Consider the following 19,751-nt stretch of genomic DNA (forward strand, 5'->3'; position numbering starts at 1 on the left):
AGCGTAACAATTCCCCTTCCCCTCTCTGGGTGAGCCACACACTTGCAAGGCCACTTAGAGGGCTGAACAACTCTTAGCAGCGGGGCGAGGTTAATATAATGGTTCTGTGTCAAAGGAGTCGAGGAATATACGAAGAAAGTCATTATAGTGCTCGCTTTCTCTTGGTTCACCTTTAAAGCCTCACTACTATGCTCTTTTCACTTCATTATTATTTGAGATTTTATATTAAGTACTTTATTATGAGTCGAGACTTCCAGTAGGCCTCACCGTGGAGTGACAATTAGGCGCGTGTGAAGGGACGCATAGGGGCGGCAGAATACGGACAGCTGCTGCTTAAAACTGAGTGATTATTTCTACATGCATATCATGATGTTAAGTAGCCAGGAGGCTATCAGAAGAAGTTTAGTATATCTATGAATAGAAACTATAGGTGGAAATAGATGTATGTACATCTACGTAGTATACGGGCACTGTCAAGCAGGGCTTTCTTCTCAGTGCAATTTCCATTAACGGGCCTTAATGTTGTTGTAGGAGTATGGGAGTGAACACATAGTTTGAGAATTAATAATCCATCAATGACAGATTCCATTCATGCGTGGGAGCGCACACTGGATTTGTGTTTGGTAACCAGTGAAAGAATCATCCAATAATACTGAAAGTCATCCAGCACAAGTTATATTGACATGTAATAGTACATACCTAACTGTGTTTGGGATTCAGCGATGGCTAGGTCATTCAGCAACAGGAGACAACAGGATGCACGTTGACATAACGTGGCCAGTGTCGTAACTCCTGAGGTTGTCCTTCCTTACACGAAAAGAGTTCTTTGGGACAGCGATACCTGTGCACAGTCACTCACCTGGTAGATGGCGGGAGGCACCCACAGCACCTCGCCGTGTGGGTAGATCAGCACGTTGCTCTTGTAGCGAACTTCGTAGTTCCCATCGGCGCTGTGGGTGAAGAGACAGTGGTAGTGTATAGACTCGCTAACACACACACACACACACACACACACACACACACACACACACACACACACACACACACACACACACAGCTGAGTTTTAAAGACTTTCTTCTGTAAGTTACATAAAAATCTTATGAATCTATCGCTAGAATCATAAAAAAACACCCTTAAGAACCAAGGTTGCTTGTTCTATATCTTTTAAAGTAGTAGAGGTAAAGTGTAAGTGTTTCAGGATATAGTCATGAGAACTAAGTTTACTGCCGAAAGAGTGAGACACTATTACGAGTATATACACCTGCAGGACACGTATTCTTACCTATGACTTTTCCGCCAGAATTCCTTCTTCTTTCCCTAAACTTCCTTACATACCCTGACTTAATATCCCATGGACATTTTAATATCTGTTTATGTTTTCTTCAAGGTACTATCCTATATAAAAAAATATATATCTAACCAATCACTGAACCTAACGTGACCAAGCGGCTTACCTAACCTATACTTAACAGAGCTGAACCTTTTTTTATGCAAGAGGGAGAGCTGCCAAGGGCAACAAAATATTAGAAAAAAAAGGCCCACTGAAACTGCAGTCTGCCTAAAAGATTAGAAAAGATGAATGAAAAACCTGGGACAAATGTCTTGACACCCCTCTCTTAAAAGAAGTCAAGTCGCAGGAAGATGGAAATATAGAAGCAGATAGTGAGTTCCAGAGTTTACCAGTGAAAGGTATGAATGATTGAGAATACTGGTTAACTCTTGCATTAGAGAGTTGAATAGAATAGGGGTGAGAGGAAGAAGAAAGCCTTGTGCAGCGAGGCCGCAGGAGGAAGGGAGGCATGCAGTTAGCAAGAATAATAAAGCAGTTAGCGATAAAAAATAGAAAGGGATGCAACATTTCGACGGTGAGAAAGAGGGTTAAGACAGTCAATCAGAGGAGGGGAGTTGATGAGACGAAAAGCTTTTGTTTCCACCCTATCTAATAAAGCTGTATGAGTGGAACCCCCCAAACATGCGAAGAGTACTCCATGCAAGGACGGATAAGGCCCTTGTACAGAGTTAGCAGTTGGACGGCCGAGAAAAAAACTGGAGGAGACGCCGTAGAACGCCTAACTTCATAGAAGCTGTTTAGAAAGAAATGAGATGTGAAGTTTCCAGTTAAAATTATGAGTAAAGGACAGACCGAGGATATTCAGTGTGGAAGAGGGAGACAGTTGAGTGTCATTGAAGAAGAGGGGATAGTTGTCTGGAAGGTTGTGTCGAGTTGATAGATGGAGGAATTGAGCTTTTGAGGCATTGAAAACTACTAAGTTTTCTCTGCCCCAATCAGAAATCTTAGAAAGATCAGAAGTCAGGCGTTCTGTGGCGTCCCTGCGTGATCTGTTGACTTCCTGAAGGGTTGGTCGTCTCTGAAAGGACGTGGAAAGATGTAGGGTGGTATCATCAGCGTAGGAGTGGATAGGGCAAGAAGTTTGGTTAAGAAGATCATTAATGAATAATAGAAAGAGAGTGGGTGATAGGACAGAACCCTGAGGAACACCACTGTTAATAGATTTAGGAGAAGAACAGTGGCCGTCTACCATGGCTGCAATAGAACGGTCGGAAAGGAAACTTGAGATAAAGTTGCAGAGAAGGATAAAAACCGTAGGAGGGCAGTTTTGAAATCAAAGCTTTGTGCCAGACTCTATCAAAAGCTTTTGATATGTCTAACGCGACAGCAAAAGTTTCACTGAAATCTCTAAAAGAGGATGACCAAGACTCAGTAAGGAAAGCAAGATCACCAGTAGAGCGACCTTGATGGAAGCCATACTGGCGATCAGATAGAAGATTGTGAAGTGACAGATGTTTAAGAATCTTCCTATTGAGGATAGATTAAAAAACTTTAGACAAGCAAGAGATTAAAGCTATAGGACGGTAGTTTGAGGGATTAGAACAGTCACCCTTTTTAGGAACAGGCTGAATGTAGGCAAACTTCCAGCAAGAAGGAAAGGGAGAAGTCGATAGGCATAGTTGAAAGAGTTTGGCCAGGCAAGGTGTAAGCACGGAAGCACAGTTTTTGAGAACAATAGGAGGGACCCCATCAGATCCATAAGCCTAACCTGACCAAGCCTATCTTAACCTTAACTTTAGCAAATCTAACTAATCTAATTTAACCTAAAGAAACTTATCCAAACTTAGCCACTGACACCAATGGCCTCGATTATCACTATATAGTGCTGCGAATTATATACACGAAGGAAAGCGTTCATTGCCATGGAAATAATGTTCAGATGGAAAATAAGTAGAGGTGGGGGACGAAATTGGAAAGAGTCTGTCAGGAAGGAAAATGTCAGGCAAGGAAGGAACCAAGAAGGGTATATGACCGCAGGCTAGTATGGTAATAACGGTGATGATAAAAAGTAGCAGTAACAACGGTGGTGGTGGTGGTGGTGATGGTGGTGGTGGTGATGGGTGGTGGTGGTGGTGGTGGTGGTGGTGGTGGTAATATAGTGGTGGCAGTAGTAGTAGTAGTAGTAGTAGTAGTAGTAGTAGTAGTAGTAGTAGCAGTTGTTGTTGTTAATGTTCATGGAATAGAAGTAGAAGTAGCAGTAGCAGCACCAGTTATTGTTGTTATTGTTGTTGTTGTTGTTGTTTTTGTTATAATGATAGTAATATAAAAACTTCCCCGTACCCTTTTCTTCTCCATTCGTCATATACCTCACATTCATCTGCCTTTACTTGTCTTCCTCCTCCTTCTCTTCCTTTTCTCCCTCCTCCTTCACTTGCAGTTACCCTCCCCCCACACCCCGTCTCCAGCCCAAGTCCCGCCCGAGGGCCCACGCACACATCCCTGTCCCCTCCACCTGTCTGCTGCGGATTCCAAAGTTTCCCAAGAGCCGCCGCGTCTCCCCGTCGGCGATTCATCAATAATTTAAGATGGCGAAAATAATAGTAAAAATGATAAGAAAATGATGGTGATGGTGATGATGATGATGATGATGATGATGATGATGATGATGATGATGGCACTAATAACCTTTGCCTTTTAATAAAATGACAGTAATGATAAGAAAAGGATAATAATAATAATGGCAATAGGATAAAAGAATAATAGAAATGACTCTTCTTTAACGTAAATTTGGACTATATATATATATATATATATATATATATATATATATATATATATATATATATATATATATATATATATATATATCTATCTATCTATCTATCTATCTATCTATCTATCTATCTATATATATATATATATATATATATATATATATATATATATATATATATATATATATATATATATATATATAATATTTCGTAGCCGTTAAGAAACTTGAGAGAGAGAGAGAGAGAGAGAGAGAGAGAGAGAGAGAGAGAGAGAGAGAGAGAGAGAGAGAGAGAGAGAGAGAGAGAGAGAGAGAGAGTAAAAAATGGTCAACCTTACAGACACAAACAAATAGAAAGAAACGGATATAGTATCTACACACACACACACACACACACACACACACACACACACACACACATACACACACTATGATCGCCCTGCAGTTCCCGACCCTAGCAGCGTTCGCCACCATTTTCTTAAGCTTAAAGCGAGGCCTCTTGGAAGGGAGGGTTGAGGGCAGGAGCAACTTACGTATATCCCGCTGGAAGGAAGGGGAGAGGGAGGCCGAGGCGGACAGGGTGGAAAAAGAGGAGAGAAAAAGATGAAAAGGTTGTATGTGAGAGAGAGAGAGAGAGAGAGAGAGAGAGAGAGAGAGAGAGAGAGAGAGAGAGAGAGAGAGAGAGAGAGATTTGGGGCGAACGAGCAGGAAGAAATGGGAAAGACGGATGGAAATATCTGAGTAAAGTTGCCAAGGTTCGGTGAAGATACGTAATAGCAATAAAATATTAAATTCCCGTGGGAGAGAGAGTATAGAGAGGCACAGACAAATAGCAGAGGCTTAGTTGTGCACAGAGACGGTCAGTATTGGAGTCACATACCCCACACGATTCCACATCGTTTCGTATCTTTCCTCAGAGTCGTCTGACAGTACGTAGAGTGTTATCCAATACTTGCCTACGAAAGACAAAATTATGAACGAAATAAAAAAAAGGAAAGCTGATCACGAAAACAATGAAAATAACGGAAAATAAAACATCTCAGCAAAACTTTTAACTCCGATCGTAGTAAACGAAGGACCGTCAAGAATATATATGAGAGAGAGAGAGAGAGAGAGAGAGAGAGAGAGAGAGAGAGAGAGAGAGAGAGAGAGAGAGAGAGAGAGACCTCGCAAGTGGAAACAGAACCACAACACCAGAAGAGGAGAGGAGCCGTAGAAACCAGGTTTACTGATACACCATTGGGAGACACAACAAAGCTTTAACACGGTTCGCTGGATAGAAGTGGCTGCTCTCTCTCTCTCTCTCTCTCTCTCTCTCTCTCTCTCTCTCTCTCTCTCTCTCTCCAGTGGCCCGTAGAGAGAGAAACAGCACAGATGGCCCGGTTCACTGTTCCTTCTCGGGTTGCGAAGTGCAAAGTTGTGATTTTGAAAGCTTGTTCGTGTCGCCTGCGTAGGAAAATAAGAAGGAAGGAAAAGAGGTGCGTATATTCTTTCTTTAGTCAGTGGATGGGATTTTTAAAACTTGGTGTTGATTCTTGGGAGTTCAATATGTATGTTATGTATGTGTGTATGTATGTACTGTACACGGTTTTTGTAATGTATGTATGTACTCTTTCAAGTCGTAGTCGTGGGTTTATTTGTGTGTGTGTGTGTGTGTGTGTGTGTGTGTGTGTGTGTGTGTGTGTGTGTGTGTGTGTGTGTGTGTGTGTGTGTGTGTGTAATTCACTGTTTGATCTGCTGCAGTCTCTGACGAGACAGCCAGACGTTACCCTACGGAACGAGCTCAGAGCTCATTATTTCCGATCTTCGGATAGGCGTGTGTGTGTGTGTGTGTGTGTGTGTGTGTGTGTGTGTGTGTGTTTGGGGGTGCTGGTGGGGATCGAAAAAAAAAAGAGAAAGACCTCAATGATCAGAGCGATTTATACAAGGAAGTAACACACACACACATACACACACACACACACACACACACACTGGGTGACCAGCAGGCGACCGAGGTGAATTACACACACACACACACACACACACACACACACACACACGGAAGTATCACGCATGTACTCACTTGTTGAATAATACAATGTCAGGCTTCCACACTTTGTCTGGGGGAAGGCGAAGCACTTTGATGCCACCGTAGTCAGCCGCGTCCCACCTCAGCTGATAGTCCCTCCACACCTGCGGGAGGAGAGGACGTGGTGAGATTCATAAGAACATAAGGACACAGGAACATGAAGGAAGCAGCTGGTAGTCAGTAAGTTCTCTCGTGGCAGTCTCTGTATCATGTATAAATAATATGTGCACATTTTAATTTTTATATAAGGGGGGGAAACTGGCCAAGGGCAACAAAAACGATTAAACAAAAAAGACCCACTGAGATACCACTTCCCAAACATGGTCGAAAGAGTTAGATAAAACTGTCAAACTGCTCATTGGTTTCTGCATTGACAACTTCATACCTGTGTCTCTTGTAATTATCAATTGCCTTCTGGAGAACTACATCCCTCGATAATATACATAATAAACCAGTGAGGAGGAGTAAAGGAAGACAGACTTTTATTTATCTATTCTTTAGCCTGATAACTGAATCTCTTAGTCATCCATCCCAATTTTTGAAAACCATATCCTTCGAGAATAAATCAACACTGTAGGGTAAAGAAAGATAAACATTTGAATCGTAGAAGAAGTCTCACCACTAATACCTTTAACGAATAATTACTGTAATTTCCTATTGGCTTCAGAGGGAGGAAAGATCACGGACATACTCATGGAGGGAACTTTAAGGTACTACTCGTGTTCCTGCTTGATCTATCTTCCCCTTACGCTGCAGTCTACCCTGTTGCCGTCTGGGGACCGTTGATAAACCACTAATCTGACCCTGACTTAAGCTCCTGGAAATGAGGGAGTTGGGAGACGCACCAGCTACGTCTCGTGGGATCTAAGTTAGCTCACATTTCTTCATCAACAGCAGAAGGAAGAAGAGGAGAAAGAGGAAGAGGAGGAGGAGGAGGAGGAGGAGGAGGAGGAGGAGGAGGAGGAGGAGGAGGAGGAGAGAAGGAGCAACAGGAGTATTGGTAGCAGTAGGTAGAGAGGAAGGAGGAATACAATGGAATACAAGAGAAGACCAAACACCAACATACCTTGAAGTCTTTCCTAGGCTGTTGGGGTAACTATTCTACGCTAACTGTTAGTGGGAAAGACAGGAGGTTGAGGAGGAGGAGGAGGAGGAGGAGGAGGAACAGGAAGCTGAAGAACAAAATAGCAGCTAAAGTAATGATAAGAAGAAGAAGAGGAGGAGGAGGAGGAGGAGGAACAGGAAGCTGAAGAACGAAATAGCAGCTAAAGTAATGATAAGAAGAAGAAGAGGAGGAGGAGGAGGAGGAGGAGGAAGCTGAAGAACGAAATAGCAGCTAAAGTAATGACAAGAAGAGGAGGAGGAGGAGGAGGAGGAGGAGGAGAATAAAAGGCGGAAGAATAGAAAAGGAAAAGCGGCAACATTAGTACTAATTGCAGGAGGGAAAAAGAGGAACAAAAGAGAAAGAAAAAGTGAGTGATAGAAATAGATAAAGGCGCACGAGGAGCAAAAACAACGGTGTGACACGATGCATTCCTCCGTGCACAGTATTAGTTAATAGTGTCATAGTACAGTGAGGCTTAGGGGTCACTGTGACTCAGGAAGAGGGGAGGGGGAGTGGAGGGAGGAATGTGCGGTCAGCTGGGGATGGCGGCCTTCACGCTCCACCCAACCCATTCCATTCTATCCCCTCGCCGCCCGTGACCGACTGGACGGGAGCCAAGCAGACCCATCCCGGGAACCAACTGACACACTATGCCTTTTGTTGTGGAAATTCCTCCTTTATTACCCTGAGAATGGACGAGAAACATGTTGTGGATATTATTTGGGTTGCGAGTGTGATGTGAATGTTACTGTTTGGTATTCTGTACTGGGTGTTTGTTGATTCGTTACTGTGTTCATGCGCACCATGTATCGTAATCTGAGGGAATTGAACTTAGCTTAGCTTAACTTTACCTATGCAAAACTGACTCACTGTAACCTTACCTAACTTTAATCCAGCCAAACAAGACCTAACGTAACATAACCCAGCCAAACTTGACCAGGCGCTAAATAACTTGATCCAGACAAACTTCACCTCGCATAACTTAACCTAACTTAACCTAGCCAAACATGACCTAACGTAACCTAACTCAGACAAACTTGATCTGGCGGTAAATAACTTAACCCAGCCACTCTCCACCTCGCATAACTTAACGCAACCTAACCAAACTTAACGTAGTGAATCTAACAAGGCCGAACATATATATATTCGCGCGGGAGAAGCAGTTTTTTTTTTTTCTATTCACAGGTCATGAATGTAGACGTGACTCAGCGATAAAGGTTATACGGACTGGCAAGTTGAAAGTCACGAGTTATAATTGCATGTGAATTTCTAAATATGTGGTTGTTCAAATGTTTTATTTGGTAACAAGGTGGTTTAAATGTGTGTGTGTGTGTGTGTGTGTGTGTGTGTGTGTGTGTGTGTGTGTGTGTGTGTGTGTGTGTGTGTTCGGGCATCCAATACTTGCCATGAAGGTGACGAGTGGGTGACACTTGCTGCGGTTGTTAAAAATATCGATATGGTAACACCAGGACCGAGGCGGCGCGGCGAGGCGGCGCTCCCAAACCGGGCTGCCACGATCAGGCCAGCGTGTTGCCCAGAACTTTATTAATTTGGGTAAATTAATTAATGCTGGCAGCTCCTGTGAGTCATATCTGTTTTTTATATTCGCTTTTCGTAATAATTCTCAGTGCCATGAAAACAGTTGTGGCAAAAATAGGTACAGTTTGGATAATTTGCATTAGTACTACACGCGCCTTGTTTTAATGAAATAATGTAAGTGAGGGGAGGAAAGTTTCATTCCTAAATGGTTCTATCACTTTGTAATTACGGTGCCTCGCTTAGAACGCAAAAACAAACCCGCAGCTAAAAATCTTTGTTCTGATGTGTGTTGTGTACCAGACAGTGGGAAAAAGATACAGGATAGGAGAAAGAGATGTCATAGATGCATTAAAGGAATAAGTAAGCGATGAATGTCAGGAGAAGTAATACTAAATGGCGATGGATGAATGAAACGAAGGGAATCGAAGAAATGATGGTAGAGTTACATAAGGGGCAAGTTTAAAGAGAGAGAGAGAGAGAGAGAGAGAGAGAGAGAGAGAGAGAGAGAGAGAGAGAGAGAGAGAGAGAGTAAAACAGCGAAAAAAAAAAAAACCCCATCAACCACGCCCTGTTCTGTCTTGACTTATTAACCTGGTTGCCACACACAGTACACGGGCATGTATTGTTTGGTGGTTGGCAGTTCGTAAGGCCGGTAAGGGATCAGTGCTGTGCTGAGGACCTGCCGCCAAAACTATCACGCTTTGATGACAGGCCAGCGCGCTCCTGACTGTTTGCTGACAAGTTATCGTACTGAAGAGGAGGAGGAGAGAGAGAGAGAGAGAGAGAGAGAGAGAGAGAGAGAGAGAGAGAGAGAGAGAGAGAGAGAGAGAGAGAGAGAGATTGCATGGTTGAAGAGCGTGCAGGTATAAGGTAGAAACACGAAGACAATGAAAGAACACAATAAAAGAACAAAAAGCTGCAACCTGTTTGTTCTAACGAGGCTGTTTATTGATAAGCCACGCTCTTTGATCTAAAGTTACAGACGTGGGCAATGTGTGTAGTGTATGATGGATACGTACAGAAGCTACAGGGTGTCAAATTTAAAGGATATCTATACATGACTACATGAAGAAATGGAAAAAAAAACATTCCAAATTTTCACGAAATATAATAAAACCATGAACGAAAAATAACGATAAAAAGATGTTTGGTGGCCCATTTAGAGTAAATTGTATATATTTTATAGTGTACAGCTGCAGGTGGTTATATACACACACACACACACACACACACACACACACACACACACACACACACACACACACACACACATTGGACCTCACGAGTTAGTAACGTGGACCATTACAGACCACTCTAAGACTATCAGCCTATCCTAAGAGGCTTTGGAAGTGTACAAGGGCAGAAATAAATGAGCAGACGGCAGGAGGGAGGATGGAAAGGAGGGGAGGAAGGAACGAGTAGAGGAAGGGAGGAATTGATGAATACATGAGCAGGATGCAGTGTGAAGGGAAGGTGAGAAAATGAGGCATCAGATGCAGACTCCTAGATGAGTGGCCGGCCTGATGCTTCACGTTATATTTCCCTCTCCTTCTCTCTCTTTTTCTTGGATTTTAAATATTCTTCTTGATTACTTCGCCATTTAAGATACTGAGATAAGAATCACATCAAAGAAATTATACCCGAACTTTAAAAATGGTAACTATCTCGTAACTAAACTAACCTTTCGATTATATAAATCCGTTTCTATCACTTGCCGAGGTTGCGTAAGTAATATCGCTGCCGAGGAGATGGCGAGGAAACAACGGGAATGCCTTGTAGGGGCGACAAGATTTCAAGGGAGGAATTTGTAGATAGAAGGGTCGCAGTTGGGACAAGGGAGACCTGCTTAAAGGGAGAGAAGTAGGAGGCAGTGAGGGACGCAAAAAGGGGGAAAGAGAACAACCAATAGGATGGAAATGATGGTGAAGGAATGGAGGGAAATGAGGAAGAATAAAGAGAAATGAAGAAGGAGGAGGAAAAAATGAGATTGAGCGAACGGCTAGAAAGAAGAGAAAAAAATATAGAGGAAGGATGTGACGAAAAATGACAAAAGAGACGAGGAATGAGAACATGGAATGGAAGGGAAGGGAAGAAGGTTGCAAGGAAGAACTGGCTGAAGAAGGAGAGAGAGAGAGAGAGAGAGAGAGAGAGAGAGAGAGAGAGAGAGAGAGAGAGAGAGAGAGAGAGAGAGAGAGAGAGAGAGAGAGAGAGAGAGAGAGAGAGAGAGAGAACATGGGGTAAGAAGAAGAGGTCGGTTTGAGTATATAATAAAGAAAAAATCACGGGAAAAGGAAAAAGAAGAAAGAATGGAAAAAAAAGAAGAAAGAGAATGAAGGAATGAAACAGAAAAGAACAGAAGCAAAAAAAAAAAAAAAAAGACTAAAAGAAAGCATGAATACATATGACAGGAAAATTATGGAACAGAAAACGGAAAAAAGGTGAAAACGGGAGAGAGAAAAAAAAAAAAAAGGAACAGGGAAAAGAAAGAAACAAACAAACATAGAACCATCATCAGAAAAGGACAGGAAAGAGAGGAAACAAAAATGGACGTAAAGAAAATAAGACCAAGGAACAGAGGAAGAGCAGATAATGGAGTAAATCGTGGGAAGGAAGAAAGAAGAAATAACACAATAGGCAAGAAAATTAGGGATGTAAAAGGGGAAAAAAAAAAAAACAAACAAACAAAAAAAAAACTAAACATGGAGGCAACAGAATGAAAAACGAAACATATAAAAAAATGAAAGAAAAAGAAAAAAAAGAAACACAAGAGAATTGACAATGAAGGTAAAGAAACGGAAAAGGGAGGAAGTAAGTAAGGAAAATGAATAGATAGAAAGAAAGAAATAAACAGGATAAAAAAAAGACATTAGATACGAAAAAGAGGAAGAAATGAAAAAAAAAGAATAGTTCCACAGGCAGAAAGGACTAAACTAAGCTGAACTTGAAGGAAAAAAAGAAAAGAAAAGAAAAAGAATAACGAAACTCTCTCCGCTCCCTTTACACTTTCCTTTATCCCTCCCATTCCCCCTACATCCCTTTAAAAAGTGGAGACGGGAGGAAAAGTAAACATAAAAGAATAGTTGAATAAGACAACATGAAAAAAGAAGAAAAAGAAGTGCTACGTAGAAAGACAAATGGGGCAGGAAAGAGTCATTCCAAACCAATATATCACACCAAGTGGCAGGACGACTTGCCGAGGACACAAGTTGGCTGGCGGGGAAGACACGCTCCAGGCATTTCCCGGGAGTGGAGGGCGAGCATGCCGGCCTGGATTCTTATTACCCAGGGAAGGGATAAGGGGCGCACACCCATCAAAAGTTTCCAAAAACGTTTATAAGTGTTACGGAGTTAGAAAAAAAAAAATCACCCGCTGGAAACGCACAAGTTTGGAGTGGCTGTTAACTTTTTTCTTGTGTGAAGCTAATTAAAGTGAAGAGACTCCATTGATAGTTAATCCGAGGCTGTAATGGGAGGGGGAGGGACCTGGAGCATCACTATCATGTGGAGGTGGGCTGGTGTGAAGAGGCAGTTGTGGGGAGGCGATGGAGGGCAAAAGAAAGGCAACAGCAGGAAGGAACAGTGAAGAGAATCAATTGAGGGTGGCGTGGCTACAAAAGGGTACTGGCGTTGCGCAAGTGAAATGAGAAATATAATTGCTGCAGATTATAAGTTTGATCATTCAGTCAAAAATAGAGAAATAAACACGTGCGATAAAATACCTCTGTGTGTCGACTTCTTGAATAGTTAAGACAGCCAGGGCAGGCCAAGATGATCAGTGTAGGATGTCAAGTGGATGAACCAGAAAGAGGAATGAGCAGTGTCCATTAACTAGCCTCTACAACACCTGCGCCGCGGGTGTGCATATTAACTAGCCACTACAACACCTGCGCCGCGGGTGTAAATCATCGCCGACAGGATGACTCAGGAGGTGGCGGAGAGAACGAGTGTTAGGGGATTCTGAAAGTTTATCGCTGACTCTCCTTGTGTATTGTTTCTGGTCTTTGTTTCTCTTCCAGTGTCGGATTCAGTACTTGACATTTTACCTTCACTTTGCGTAAGGAGGATGCTGAGGGAGAGAAAGCTTATCCTTAACCTTTTTTTGGTAAATTTATCTTCTTGTTCTTGATCCCCATGTGTTCGATATATGTAGTGTGGAACATTCAATGTTTTCATATTTTCTAAGTAAAAAGGGTGAGTGGGAGTGAAGGTGAGTATGGGGCAGGGGGCTGCGCCGTGAGTGTGGCTGACACCCGGCCGGGCTTGGGTGGCGGGTGGCGGTTGGCGAGAGGCAGCCAAGCGTGTAGGTGTGCACAAGGTGTGGAGCACTTGGGCTCAGACGAGGCCATATTCTTGCAAAGGTCCTCTCTGGCAGGAATTTCTGACCAGTGTTTGATGACTATTGTATGAAAAAATACTGTGATCTGAATATTTGAGTACAAGTAGCGACACGTCTTGATATCTAATGAATGGCCAAACAAAAGTGTTACCTCGATGTGTGAACACAAACTGAACGACAGACATATCTGAATTATCACAGCTTAACAAAACAGTGCTAGGGTGACAACGCGGACATCTGAACGCTTCTTAGAAAACAGACGTGTCTCGGTGGCCACATCGCGGGGGGTTGAAGTGGCGCTGCACAACTCACGAGTATGTGTGTTCAAATTAAGGAAAGGTGAACCTGAGTTGCCAGTTTGCTTTACTAATAAGCTGTGTAAACACCACTTGAATTGTACTATTATCATCAAAGTGCAATATTATATCAGTAGATAATTTTGACAAGATTTTCCTTTTGAGTATTTTCAATTATCTTGACGACATAATACTGGAGGGCACACATGAATTCCTGAATCAATGCGTCACGACCTACAAACAAACACCTAAGCTTACTCTGTCCCCGTTGTCATGTAAACGAACCATTTCTCACTCGAACGCAAGCACACGCTCAATTTATCTTGGTCATCGTTTGGTATTGCAGAAAGCGAAGCTGTGAAAGCCGTGATGTAGTTATCTTGGCACATCAGTTAGATAATAAAAAATAATTAGACTGTAAATATAATCTATTATGTCTTCTTCAGTGTCCTAATCATTCTTTTTCGCGGCAGCAACAACAGCAGCAGTATTAGTATAGTAGTAGTAGTAGTAGTAGTAGTAGTAGTAGGAGAGAGAGAGAGAGAGAGAGAGAGAGAGAGAGAGAGAGAGAGAGAGAGAGAGAGAGAGAGAGAGAGAGACCAAAGGGTCATGAAAGCCTCCATCACACAGCTTCGAGATCCCTATTGGCAGCGGAACCAGTGAACGCTGTCGTACACCGCCCTCTTGGCCACGCGTCCACACAGCTGAGGTGAGAGAAGCACAACACCTGGGTATAATTAAGACTCAAGTGCTCTCAGGGACTCGCGCAGGTGTAGGTGTAGGTGGGGTGTGTGTGGGAGAAGACCTTTGCTTCAAGTCCTCCCTCTCAACTTACCTCTCACTCACTCTCACTCTCCTTACCTTCCTCCATCTTATCTCTCTCTCTCTCTCTCTCTCTCTCCTTCCTTCCTTCCCTGTCTGCTTACCTTTCATCTTGTCCCCTTCACCATTTCCCATATAGTCCTTCTTTCCTCCCTCTCTTTTTTTTTGTATTTCTCTTATTTTATCCCTCTCATCCTTCTTTTCTCTTTTTAAACCATTCTCCCTCTTACACTTCCTTTGACTTATCCGCCTCTCCACTCTCTTCTCCGTGCCTTTCCACATTCCTTCCTCCCTTTCTGCATCTCACGTTTTTTTTCCTCTCATTTTCCCTTCATCTTAATCTACATTCCCTTCTTTCTCTCTTCCTCCCTCTCTTTCTACCTTTCACACATCCTTCTCTTGCCTCTCTCTTATTCTCTTACCCTATATCATCCACCCTCCTCCTTTTCATCTTACTCTTTTTTCCCTCTTCATCCATCCTTTCTCCCTTCCTATCAGCTTTCCTTCTGGTTTCCACATATCGTTCCTTCGTCTCTCCTCTAACTCGCCCACCCTCACCTCTGCCTCCCTTCCATCCTGTCTCCTGCAGTACTTCTTCCCCTCCCTCACTGCAGCCACAGGTGAAATGAAGCACCACTGGAACAAGGCAGATGAAATAGTGGAGGTAAAAAATATATGTTAGGGCTACCTGTGCATCCGTTTGTCTGTCTGTCTGTCCGTCTGTCTGTCTGGCTGTCTTGCACGTCACTCACGCCACATCCATTTCCATTTCTTTTTTTCCATTTTCCCCCTTTCACAGGTTCTAGTTTTGTTTTCATTTCGCTTCACTCAAAACGCCACCAACACACACACACACACGCACACACGCACACACACACACACACACACACACACACACACACACACACACACACACTACGCGGTCAGTATATAATGTTTCGCTGTAACATTTAAAGAGAATGGCGAATGTATGTGTATGGGCGTACAGACTACATATTTATTTTTCTTATTTCATCTTTTTTTTTCTGTAGATTTTTCCTACTTCATTTTTGCTTAACTTCAATTTTCCATTTCATTCTTCTTGTAGTAATGGTAGTAGTAGAAATTCAATGGGAAGATAAAACACTAATATACTCTCTCTCTCTCTCTCTCTCTCTCTCTCTCTCTCTCTCTCTCTCTCTCAAGAAGACCATGCAAAGTAATATTCGCTTTATGCACATTGGCATGATGGGAAGTCGATTCGTGAGGCTTCGTGAGACCTGCGCAGGGAGGAGGAGGAGGAGGAGGAGGAGGAGGAGGAGCGGGGGAGGAAGAGAACGAAGGATGAAGAAGAAGAGGAGGAGGAGGAAGAGGAAGAGAACTAAGGGAGAAGACTGAGGGATGTATAAGGAAAGGAAGGAAAGAAGGAAGGAATGAAGGAGGAAGGAAGAAAGGAATTCCTTCCCTCCTTCCTTCCGTCCTTCCTTAAGGAAGGACGGAAGGAATGAAAGCTTCGCCATGGAGGAAGAAGAAAGTACAAGAAAGAAACGAGAAAGAAAGAAATGAGATAGAGATAGAGAGAGAGAGAGAGAGAGAGAGAGAGAGAGAGAGAGAGAGAGAGAGAGAGAGAGAGAGAGAGCAGCCTTAGCGTGGTGTTGCGAACCTTCCATTACCTCTGCCACACTCCCACACCCACGCTTTTACCATTACAGAAATCTCCAAAAATTCAACCCCTACTATCTTTTTTGCACTCTCTCCCTCTCTCTCTCTCTCTCTCTCTCTCTCTCTCTCTCTCTCTCTCTCTCTCTCTCTGAACGTTGTTGTGGAGGCGCCATAAAGACTTTTGCTTATTGTGCGGGGTGAAGATTTAATTCCCAACACCCACAAAACCACAGAGAGAGAGAGAGAGAGAGAGAGAGAGAGAGAGAGAGAGAGAGAGAGAGAGAGAGAGAGAGAGAGAGAGGAGGCAGAGTGCTCTAAAATTGGTTTCCTGCACATATTCCTTTACCATTCTATATCTTTGAAGCCACAGAACACATGGTTTTGAAAAGAGGAAAAATCTTTACCTACTACTACTACTACTACTACTACTACTACTACTACTACTATCCCACCTCAAAATCCAGTAGCTACTAAATAAAACAACCACTCCACACTATACTACACCACGTCAGATACAAGATTCAGGCTTTCAATCAATACGGGACATGTAACAGAGTATAGACAAGTAAAGAGACACAACTGGACACGTGTATAGGGAAGAGTGAGTAGTGAGTAGCGAGTAGTGAACCTCTGACAATAAGCCGTGAATCACATCAGGTTCAGGACATATACGTAGGTGAAGAGAGGTGGGTGGGTGGGTGGGTGGTGAGTGCAGGGTGACGGGTTGTAGCACCTCTGTACCCACGCATTTACTGTGACTTCACCTGGTGGGTTGGCTGGCCTGTGTAATCCGACTTAGCAGAGAGAGAGAGAGAGAGAGAGAGAGAGAGAGAGAGAGAGAGAGAGAGAGAGAGAGAGAGAGAGAGAGATGATATATAGAATGATGAATGTCAGTGACCTATATATTATAATGAGCATACACAATCTCTCTCTCTCTCTCTCTCTCTCTCTCTCTCTCTCTCTCTCTCTCTCTCTGACACTCTTAGCCACACTCACAGTCATATGCCCTCAAGGTCTTCCCTCTTTTCTCTCTCTTTCTCTCTCTCTCTCTCTCTCTCTCTCCCCTCTCTGCCTTCTTTTCATCCCCTCGGAGGAAGCACCGTCGGTCTGCGTGGTGACCGTAAGGAGGCGTGCGTCGGTCCTACTGTGGCCAGAATTACTCTTTGGCAGGCCACAAGTGCGTAAATGAGTACTGGAGCTCCTCATTATCTTTCAGGGCCCCACCAACTCCAAAAGCGACCGTAAAAAGTTTGAGTAATTCTCCCTCACCCTCTCCGACTCTGGACCTTTCTAACTCTCTCTCTCTCTCTATCTCTCTCTGTAAGGTAGAAGTGAAGAGGTAGAGTAGTCTGTGGTTTTTATTCTTGCGACATCTATTTAACCTGAGATGTTCCTCTTGAGAGTAAAAAGAAAGTGACTTTTTGAAAGTTTACTTCTATGTATGTTTTTTTTTTTATCACTGAAAATTGTTTTATCTTCTAAGGAAATGAAATATAGTTGAATTCTCAGGATCCGGAAAGTACGGAGGAAATCAACACATTCTCTCTCTCTCTCTCTCTCTCTCTCTCTCTCTCTCTCATCCAGCACTCCTCCACGGCAGTAACCCCCTTAAGAGGTTATCAGCGCTGAGAGGTGTGGCGGGGAGGTCGCTGCTCACGGCAGCTCTAACTCGTCGCCTCACAACCTCCACCAGTCTTCCTCCATTTACTGCCACTGACATAAACCTTTCCGCCACCACCCAGCACCGGCCGGCCATCCAGCGAGATACCTAACAGTCAAGGCTAAACGTGTGTGTGTGTGTGTGTGTGTGTGTGTGTGTGTGTGTGTGTGTGTGTGTGTGTGTGTGTGTGTGTGTGTGTGTGTGTGTGTGTGTGTGTGTGTGTGTGTGTGTGTGTGTGTGTGAGTGAGTGAGTGTGTGTTGCTGGTGCTGATGTAAGTCTGTTTGTTTCGAGGAACCGACATAATTACATTAATTCTTAATAAACGGGAAAATTACAATCATGAATATTCCATGAAACTTATTGTTCACTCGGCAACGTGCGAGCAGTGTGGAGGACATATTCTGGATGAATGTGAGGTTTTCGGTATGAGTATCAAAATTACTATTTGCATAGAGGAATTAGCAATTAATTAGTAATATATCAATGCACGTTACATCTAGATCCCATCAGACTCATTCAAAGATTCACGTGAATGAGTTCAGGCTTCTAAAGTGATTAAAAAAAAAAAAATGAAGAAATTGGTTTTCAAATAGCGATCGATAAATGAAATAGACTTAGTGATCAGGATAATACCAAGTCATTAAGACCTTTTAAAAGAAGACTGGCCAGATTTATGGATAGGGATAATATATGGAAACAGGTGGGTACGTTTAATACACGAACTGCACATGTAGGCCTGAGAGCTTCTTGCAACAAATTTCTTGCTTTTTGATCATCTTAATTCACAATTAAGTATGAAGAGACCCGTAGTGATGCATTGATGATATAGATAAGGAATTTGATTGTGAACTCTTGCGTTTTAGTGCGTCATAACTGTAATTAATTTGATGGCATTATTTGGTGGATAAGTGATTAGGAAATATTCATCTATTTATTTTACTTGATTTTGTTTCATCTATTTATATTTTTTGGTGTAGCAGGAGAGGGTTTGGTGCTTAGAGAAACAGTTAGGGATATCACCATGAGCCAAGCATCTTACCACATGTTCTCAATACACATAAATACTGAGAAGATGCAACACAACACCTCAACGATAGCAAGTTATTGATGTGCCCGGTGAGTACTGAATAAACAGACGCACCAGTAAGAACGAGAGGCGGCACACACACACACACACACACACACACACACACACACACACACACACACACACACACACAGTTTTAGCCCCTTCTACTGTTTGTTTCGTGTATCCGGTGTGAGCTTCGTCTCTCCGTGTAGCAGCTGTAGCGTCACAATATTTCATTCTTTATGGGTCTCTCGCCGTACTTCTTCATCAGAGGACATCTAATTCGTCTTCAGTAGCGTGTATATTTTTACTCTATTTTATACTTCTTATGCGTATTAATGAGAGAGAGAGAGAGAGAGAGAGAGAGAGAGAGAGAGAGAGAGAGAGAGAGAGAGAGAGAGAGAGAGAGAGAGAACTTTGATTGTGTTCATCTACCACTGCACAAATCTCTCACAAATCTGGCTCCGATCAGTCTGCAAAGCCAAGCCATTTCTTTAGTATTTGCTCCATGCACATCCTGTATTTACTGAGCGTCTGGCCCGGTAACTGACGACAACACAGTGACTTGTTTGTGCGTATAAATTATCTTACTGCAACATCAAAAAGGTCTCCAAACTTAAAAGGAAATTGATACGTACTCTGTAGGTTCCGTGGCAAGTTTCGCTATCAAAGGCCAGGAAAGTGAATTAAGTTTTCCGAGTTTACGTTTTGATAAGAGAACAAAAGTAAACAAAAACCACAATATGTTTCCGTCATGTTGTGTAAGGAAGTATTTTAAGGAACAGCTCAACCATTCCTATTTGAGTTTTATGTCGAATCAATAAAATGATGTTCTCCCTTTACAGTTGTCCTGGTACCGCTGGCACCATCAATATGTTCTGGTGTGGCTGAAGAGAAACACTGGGGGAGCTTCCCTGTGTTTATTGTAGGATACAAAATGTACTGGAGGCTTGGTAGCTTGGTAGCGAGCGGCCGTGAGGGAGGCTTGAGAAGCAGCCGGCGGCCAGAGAGACTTGTAGTCAGAGCGGCTAGATGAAGCTTGTAGGTAGCGTGATGATGTATAATTACAGTCTACACACTGGAGTGTGACTGTAAACAGTAGACTGTAGAACTAGACTGGCTGTGCAGGACAGGAAGACCAGTCAA

General features: G+C 42.9%; 1 protein-coding gene across 1 annotated transcript in view; it reads right to left on the reverse strand.

Moving 5' to 3' along the window:
- The window catches only part of LOC123505650 (acetylcholine receptor subunit beta-like 1), a 128,739-nt gene that overhangs the window by 16,270 nt on the left and 92,718 nt on the right, over positions 1 to 19,751 (reverse strand). The window contains exons 4-5 of the mRNA XM_045257250.1: positions 6,131 to 6,240; positions 860 to 950 (exon numbers count right to left, since the gene is read on the reverse strand). Of these exons, the coding sequence (XP_045113185.1) occupies positions 860 to 950; positions 6,131 to 6,240 (201 nt within the window). The remainder of the gene's footprint in view (positions 1 to 859; positions 951 to 6,130; positions 6,241 to 19,751) is intronic.

Source organism: Portunus trituberculatus, chromosome 18, assembly GCF_017591435.1.
Source record: "Portunus trituberculatus isolate SZX2019 chromosome 18, ASM1759143v1, whole genome shotgun sequence".
In the NCBI taxonomy this organism is placed as follows: domain Eukaryota; kingdom Metazoa; phylum Arthropoda; class Malacostraca; order Decapoda; family Portunidae; genus Portunus; species Portunus trituberculatus.